The 8,241-nt window shown below is 43.1% G+C and overlaps 1 protein-coding gene across 1 annotated transcript in view; it reads left to right on the top strand.

The window, feature by feature from the left end:
- Positions 1 to 8,241, top strand: part of KDM4B (lysine (K)-specific demethylase 4B) — a gene marked incomplete at its 5' end in the record, with an annotated part of 50,867 nt that overhangs the window by 35,926 nt on the left and 6,700 nt on the right. Inside the window, 3 exons of the mRNA XM_010192931.1 lie at positions 2,113 to 2,189; positions 2,345 to 2,400; positions 2,883 to 2,991. Coding sequence (XP_010191233.1) covers positions 2,113 to 2,189; positions 2,345 to 2,400; positions 2,883 to 2,991 — 242 coding nt within the window. The remainder of the gene's footprint in view (positions 1 to 2,112; positions 2,190 to 2,344; positions 2,401 to 2,882; positions 2,992 to 8,241) is intronic.

Below are 8,241 nucleotides of genomic sequence, written 5' to 3'. Positions count from 1 at the left end.
CTTTCCGCCTTTTCAAATATTGCTCTGCTGGATACGGTTGTATTGTTCTTGCGTGCATCAGAGATTACGGAGTAGTTTCCGAGATATATTTTATTAGGGCCTGTGTCGCTGTTGGTAGGAATGGCACTTGATTACAAAAAGGAACATATGTCTGTTTCCCTGATAGTTACGTCTGCAAGAAGATCTGATTAATCCTGGTAGAGGGTACCTTCGCTGTGGATTGTGCGGCATCTCGTTAACATTTGCACTCATACGGGGGGATGTGACGAATTACCGTTGAGCTGTTTGATCTTGGCAGATGGGAAATCTTATTTGCCTTGCATCGGCTGGAATTACTTGTGTTGTTCCAGTTTCATAGTCGCAGGTCACCCTGCAGCTCGGCATGGCTGTCCCTTGTGCGGAGCTGGAATGCAACTTTTATTTCTGGAAGGATGGAGACTGCTTTCCTACTTCACAAACTGTGGTCTGTAGTGATGCTGCATCTCGTACATCCGTATGTCTTCAATAGCCCGGTCTGTCACAATGGTTTCTGTGGCCAAATTCTGTTTAGGGACAGAGGGATGTGGGCAAAGTGATGTTAATCCACAGTCTCACGCAGGTTGTAAGGAAATTCAGCTTTCTATTTTGGCCGTGCTCTACCCTTGAGGATAGGACAGGAGTTAAATCTGGTCTGATGCTGTCTCCAGTGTCTTGTCGCTTCCTTGTCGCCCTTTGTACTCGGAGGCTGTGCTATCCCTTTCACTTTGCTGCAGAGAACCCATTTGCTTTTATTACCAGATTGCAGTGTTGAGGTGTGTTTTGGTTAATCTGGCAGCGTGCTGTAAAACCAGTTGGCAGCTGCCTTCTTTGTGAAGGTTTCTGGACTTTTCAGATGCTGACAAACCTCTGTGGTTCTGAAGGAAGAAATAAGTGCTGAAATTTCGGCCTGTGCCCCACCGTTCTGGGCAGCAGTATTGCTGTAAGGGTGTCTGCTGCTCTTTCAGCTCAGTTCCCAGATCAGGTTTTTAGCCTCAACACCCTTGCTCATTTTCTGGGTCTGGATTGAATCTGCTTTCTTGATTTGCCGTATGATGAAAAGAGACTTCAGACGTGGAAGGCAGCTGTGGATCTATATTATTGACTCTTTTTTTTGACATAATGTTTATCTGGTTAAGCGGATGATTTTTATAAATCAGGTTACTGTGGCAATCTCGGTGCTTTCTGAATAACTTCTTTAAAGTTTAATTCAGTAATTGGAGGCTCTCCAGCTGAAATTTTCTGTTCAGTTTTGTTAGGATAGGTAAAGGCTGAACTTTGCGCTAGCTAGGATGCTGGCCAGCAATTTGTGGTATGTTTAATATTCTGCTCCAGGCTTTCTTTGCGCACTTGCAGGAATCTTGTACATCCAGTTTTTCAAAAGCACCTGTATGTCTTGTCTCCATTGTCTTCAGTGGTAAACTTCATTGCCTTTTACAGAATTTTAAGTGCTTTGCTGGTGTTATTTCCCTGTCTTTATAATAGGTATAATACCATTTTCCTGTTTTGGTGCTGCAGAGAAGTCTGTAGGAGAACTTGGTGCTTGCATGTTGCAGTAATCGGTGCTCTATAAAGTCCGATGTTTCTAACACTTCATATAACCAGAAATTAGTGTTAGTTTAAATACTGTTAAATATGTGAAAGACATGTATTTAATTTATTTGCAATATTAGTGGGTTTGTCCTTCCTCATCATACCAGTTAGCAAAGATGACTGCTTCAATCATGCTAAAATTCAGTGATCTTAACTGTTGTGATGTACAAGTGCATCCCAGCTGCAGTAGCATCACGTTGGAGCCTGGTTCTTGCTGAAGGATCAAAGTGCTGCTATTGTAGCTCTTGCAAAAAGAGAGGGGAAAAAGTGCTGAGGGTTACCTGGGTGTGGTTTTTCATTCGTTTCTAGACTTGGTCCCAGATTCTGTCTCCGCTTCCCAAAGTTGACTTTCCTTTTGACTTTTTTCTGAGCCTGAGCTGTTAAATATATAGTTATTCAAATGCTACGCCTGATTTCAAAGATGCTTCTGCACTGAAAAGTCAGTAAGTCAATACTACAGATATGTTGGCAAAACTCTGAAGGATGTAACTTTGTTTTTTCCAGGCTGTTACGGGATACGTCCAGACTTGGTGAATGAGAGTTGGTCCTGTGCACGGTGCTCAGCCAACGCCTGGGCAGCGGTAAGCATCGGCTCTTCTGGGAATCTCTCCTCAGAGATGGGTGTGGGGGCTACAGTTTGCCTTTGCAGCCCAGATGTGGTGTGGTCAGTTTTTGGGAAAGATGGGCACTCTAGCAGAGCTTTTTGGTCCAGTTCTGACGAGTTTTGTTCCTACAGGAATGTTGTCTGTGTAATCTCAGGGGAGGAGCTCTTCAGATGACCACTGACGGGCGGTGAGTGATGTTTTTAAATATTTTATCCTTCCACAGTGCATCTGATGTTCTAGTGGTGTGAATTTGGTCTTGATGCTCAATGTAACAGCTAGTTTTGGCATTATGGAGGTAGTTGCTGCTCAGTAAATTGGCAGGATGAGCTTGAATAACTGTGCTGCCTTACACTCTGCACCAGGCTTCTCAGTAGCAGGGGTAATGTGGATCTGAACAGTGTTAGATTTGGTTCATTCTCAGAGAAAAGTCTTTTCAGACAATGTTTAGTATCCTGGAAGATCAAATGCATAAGAAGGCTGATCCCTGTTGTTCCAGAGACATTTACCTTGCGTGACCATGATTAACAATTAGTTGGTAATGTTGCCAAGGCTGCCGACCACCATAAATATGCCTTGATACTGAGTGAGGCAGAGAAATGTTAACTGCCCTCTTGAGTGTTTAATTCAAACAGTGGTAGACTCTGATTTCTCTCCTAACGTTTTTTCCAGGTGGGTCCATATAATCTGTGCTATTGCTGTCCCTGAGGCCCGTTTTCTCAATGTAATAGAGCGTCATCCTGTGGACATCAGCGCTATTCCAGAGCAGAGATGGAAACTGGTAGGTGTCTTTTACCTGTGGAGAGAGTTTGTGAACAAGAGCCAAAAAAAAAAAAGAAAAGAAAAAGGCTTTAACTAGACAGGAAAACATTGTGTGGGATCAGAAAGTAGCCGAGATTGGAGGTGATGTTCTCGGCTCTTATTTCCAACAAATGCACCAGGAGGCTGCATTATTTGGGTGTCTTCTGAGGCTGTCTCGGTGCTTTGACACACAAACAAGTTGTGATTACCATATCTGTCTGACTCTGGGAATGTGCTTTTACCCACCTCTCAGTCAGGGCTAAACTACCCAAAAGCTTCATTCAAAGTACTGCATGGCAGGAGTGTGAAGGGATGAGGTATCTAGAAAGACACTGTCATATTGCTGACTTATTTATCTGTAATGTGATTTGTCTTTCTTTACGATATTTCTCCCTTTCTATCAAATCTCTTGTAGAATTTAATAAACTTTTCTTTGTGGCCATGACTGCAAGGCGAGCCTCTGCTAGAAGTCCAGCTACAACTTGTTATTTAGTTGCATAGCCCCGTCTGAGGGATTAGTAATGGATGATTCATTAGCTCAGAGCAATTAATCTTAATGTTAGTTAATGCCCCGTCACTGTAGTGTGTTATTGCAAAATAAATTGTGCTTTTGCTGCTTTTTTCGTGCAGAAGTCAGCTGGGTGACAGTTGGGAGCGTGGCACAGGGGAGGGTGATGTAGCAGTGGTCCGTTCATTAGCATTGATGTATTCGTTAGCTGCGCAGCTATTTAGCACGGGCAGCCCAGCCAGGGCCTGGCTGAGAGATTAGGACGAATCTCAGTCTGCTTCCAGAGTTATTTCTCTGTTGTGCAAATGGGTTTTGTACACAAATGTGAATGTAAAAAGGATTCATTATTCAGGCGGAGTGATGGAGCAGTGTGATGTGAGAGTGATAAATCTTGCAGCCATGGTTCTTTATGGATCATCTGACATTTCCAGCGTGCATCCTCTTCATTACCAGCACTTGTAACAATGAACTAAGAATCCTTTTACACAAGACTCACTTGTGTTGCTTAATGGAGCCTCACAAGGAAACATGACTTAATTCTTTAACTCTTCTGTGGCTGTCATACAATCCTGTAGAGCCAGGGCAGTATCACCATATGTAAAACTCTGCTGCTTCCTTCTGCTCCGAAGCATTGGCTGTGCCATCCAGAGCCTCTGCACAGACCTTACTGCACATCTATGTTTCGTTCCTGAATTAAAGCTTCCTAGTTCAGGTGATTCCGTTCACACCTCATGTTTTCTTCATGTCTCAGGAAAGGTAGAGAATTTTTCCATAAAGTAAAATAGTCTAACAATTTGATTTACAGGCGCCTGTTCCTTATGTTGAAGTTTGCAAGAGCCTGGCTTGTTGCTCAGCTCTTGTCAAAGCCTGGAAGGTGTTAGCATGGATGGTGCTGCATGCTGCTTCATCACAACCACAGTAACTTTTCTAGAGGTTTTGCTGTTTTCTTTCTGCCAGGACCTGCCATGACTCTGCCCACAGGGATGTTGGCTTGTCCAGGTAGCTCTGGACATGGGTTCAGGTCTTGCTCTTGAGTTCCTGTCACCGTGCCAGTGTGATCCCTCTGATCAGACACCAGTAAGGTGTCTGGTGCCCCTCTAAAGCCAGCCCAACTGTTGGGATGCAAGAAGTAGTCTTTCAGCCTAATTGCTCTATGTTTAAGAATGTAATCAGGTAAATCCTGTTGTATTTTGACTCATTACAAAAATCCCTCTGCTCTGTGTTGGTCACCACATAGTGTGGCATTATGAGTGTTGCTTGCTACAGGAAAGAAAGCAAATAAATTGTCTTGAGCTAAAATTGAAATGGGTTTTAGAGTTCTGAACTAGATAAAGATGAAAACAAAAACCTATTAATTTGGATGGCAGAATGTAAAGGCAGTGATGCTTCTGGCAGCAGCATTGGTGTAGTGTGTGAGGAAGTACAAATGAAATGTAAATTGGATAAGACTGTGTGGAGAAACGCACTCATGAGCCATCGTGGAGAGTTTTGGGATTCTCTGTAGGAATTTGTGGGTAATTCATGGGTCACACACACAAGGGAGTCGCTGGAGGAGTTGGTGTGTCTGCTTTGGAGGTGTGCAGCTGCATTTGGGAAGATAAACTGAAGATCTCTGAAAGGTGGTGGTGGATCTGATGTCTCTGGCAATGATGGAGTTGATCCACTACCAGATAAAATCAGAGAGGTGGCCTTTGTTGCTGAAAAAAATGGAAAATGAGAGCAGGTATTATGCAAAGACTGAAGGCAGTTGAACTGAACAAAGGAAAGAAAGGGTAGAGATTGTGACTATTTTTAAACTATTTTTTACGTGTTTGTATTGTTTTAAGTTGCTGTGAGAGAGCAGGGGTAACAAGGAGTTGCAGCGATGTGTTTAAAGGTATCTCCTGTTCTCTGAGCAGGCACCAGCCCCCCCTTTCAAGCTCAGACTTTTCAGTCCATTTGTGGGTATTGCATCGTTTTAAAGAATGCAGTTCTCATGCTTCCTGATTAATGGTGTATTACAGGCCTGCGCACGTAAATTATTTATGACGTGGAAATTTGGAATAATTAGCTGTCATTCCTCAGTGGAGTAAATGAATTGTAGTGTTCATCATGCAGGAGACAGCCCATTTCTTACTCTCAGCCATGACCCGACTCTCCGGTGTGCATTTATTCTCAAGATTTTCCTCCTGTGCTTTCAACCTTCTCTCTTCCTGCTGCCTCCCCTCCCACAGAAAATAGCTTTAAATCCACATGTGCTGCTTTACCGCAGTGCTCAGCACCAGTGCTCCTTGTCCATCCCATCTCCACACTTCCACAGCTTCTTCGTTTTCACTCTGTCCACCATCTTCTACTTTTCAGTCTCACTGAGGCTCACACTTTCTTTTATTTTTGACCATATCTGCTCTGAATATTCCATCGGTGCAACTGTTTTGCCTGTCACAGGGAGTCTTGCCACACATGAGATGCGTGCTAATCCTTTGGGTTGGAAGACTCCTGTTGGCACCAGTGAAGGCCGGTTCCCGATCCTGAAGGGTTAATGGTTGCTCAGAGGCGGTGGCGAGCACTCTGTATATCAGCACTTGTCCCTGCTAGCAGGAGAATTTTGGTATTGACAGTTTAATAATGAGATCTCATTGCTATTGACTTGCTTTCAGTGCTGCGTCCCCGCTGTGCACTTTGCTGTGGGGCTTATCTGGCTTTTGAACATGGGTTACGGAGCGATAAAGGCACAGCTTATTAAATACTAAAAAACCCCACATTCTGGCAACACTGAGGCTTCTGGCTTTGAATTTCCTGGCTTTTGTTAGTTGAAGTAAAAAGGCCAAATTAATCTTTGGTGTAAACACACTGACTTCAGTTAATTCGTGGGGCAGACCCCCATCAGGGAGGGTTGATGTTGCACGGAAATTGGGAAGAATGCTAATGCATCCCCCTTTCCTTGCATGTTTTGCTTTCAAGGAAGAGAGAAATACTCTTTGTAGAAGGAATAGTCTTTTATTTGTCTTGGCAGTGCGTTGTAGCTAGCGCGGGGGGCCCTGGCTCTTAGCTATGATAACACAAACATCACATTGAAATTTGGCAATTCTTGTTTTGCATTTGCTGGTGAGTTTATAATGTGATCCCACTCTTCGTATTTTTGAGCATACACTTTTAAGATAGCTCAGATCTGGGAGCAAAGTGAATTTGTACTTCTGGGGGTTGCGTTGGCTTATTGTGTGATCTCGGGCAGCTTATGTTACATTCCTAATCCCGTGGGATGCAGCAATTCATACAGATCTTAAAATTTAGGTCATATGTTCTGTAACGTTGCATACTTTGAGCACGGCTTCAATGGGAGTGAGGTAAAGGAGAGGCCATGAGGAGGAGAAGAAAGGCTCTGCTTACCATCAGTTGCTTCAGAAAGATAAAGAATCTGTTATTTGCTGTATCTAAGTGTGTTTATGGGATATTGGTGTTTAGCGATGGGCTGAGAGGGGGCAGAGCTGAGGGACAGGGGCTGGAGCAAAGCTGTGCAGGGTGCTCTGGGGACGCTTATCTGAACTGGGCACCAACGATGACTGCTTTCCTCTCTTCCTCCCCATATGTGGAAATTATTGCTTTGTAATAAATAAGTTACATAGCTGTATAGTCAAATTCATAAGCATATAATATCTCTCAGGATTTTATTTATGAGAGCTGTTCGTCCTAACAAGGAAAACACGTGTTCATCTCATGTGTTTATTAACTTTTCCCTGATTTGCCTTGTCCAAGCCTCAGATAAGGTAATGAAGCCGCCATCGATCAGTGCCAGATTCCCTAGACTTGCAATGTTAAAAGCTAAGAAAAGTGTTTCCAAATAACCTGGAGACATTATGCAAGTGTCCAACTTAAGTTTCTTTGGATTGGGATTTCCAAAATCTGGTCTTGGGCTGGAAAAAATATTTGGTGGTGTTAGGAAGTGCATCTCATTTCCCAGTGACACCTAATGCTTGCAGTCTGCCGTGCCATAAGGCCTGTGATTCTTAGCTTTAGATTTCTTTTTAAAGTAGTCACACATCCTCAGTTGATTACCTGTCCCCCCTGACTGCTGTCTGGTTAGATTAGCCTCATAACTGGATCTGCTTTGCAGAAAATGAGTTTAAAAATACTGCAAAATTTCATACTTGCCCCCCCCTTCATTCTGGTGTTTGGTGCAATGGTTTTATTTCTGTTTGCAAAACAGTGCCTGAATTATCTACAATAGCTAATCTGACATGGATACCAGTAAAACATTTACGGTTGATATGTTTATGTGTGTAAAATAAATATGGAATATTTTTATTCCATTATATAAAATGATATTCTATTAGATCTAATAGGTATAATGTTTCATTGAATATAATAGAACAAATTATTACACGGTTATTCTGTGTTCTGTTTCAAAAAATGCAAATGTTATTTCCTGGCAGTGTCCCTGTGAAGATCCAGCTGCTGTAGGAGTTAAGAGGTACATTTCCTGTACCTGAGGACGATGAGTGTTGAGCTGTGGCCATTCTCTGCCAACACCACTGTGTGTTTGCTTGGTTTGCCCTCCTTTTCCCTCAGCCCTCCAGTGACCCCAGTCTCAAACTGGGTTTAAGTCTCCTTCGCTGTCCAGTTTAGCTCTGGAGGGCTGAGTTTTGGGTAGGTGTTGTCCTGTTCAAGGCAGTCAATATCTGCTATAGTTTCTTGGCTTACAAGTAAGTCTGGTCAAGTGTAAATAGGCAATTTTGGAAGTGTTGG

The sequence above is a fragment of the Mesitornis unicolor genome, unplaced genomic scaffold (assembly GCF_000695765.1).
Source record: "Mesitornis unicolor isolate BGI_N332 unplaced genomic scaffold, ASM69576v1 scaffold1391, whole genome shotgun sequence".
Lineage (NCBI taxonomy): Eukaryota > Metazoa > Chordata > Aves > Mesitornithiformes > Mesitornithidae > Mesitornis > Mesitornis unicolor.
The sequence above is the reverse complement of the archived record's forward strand: the minus strand, read 5'-3'. Positions and strand labels throughout refer to the sequence as shown.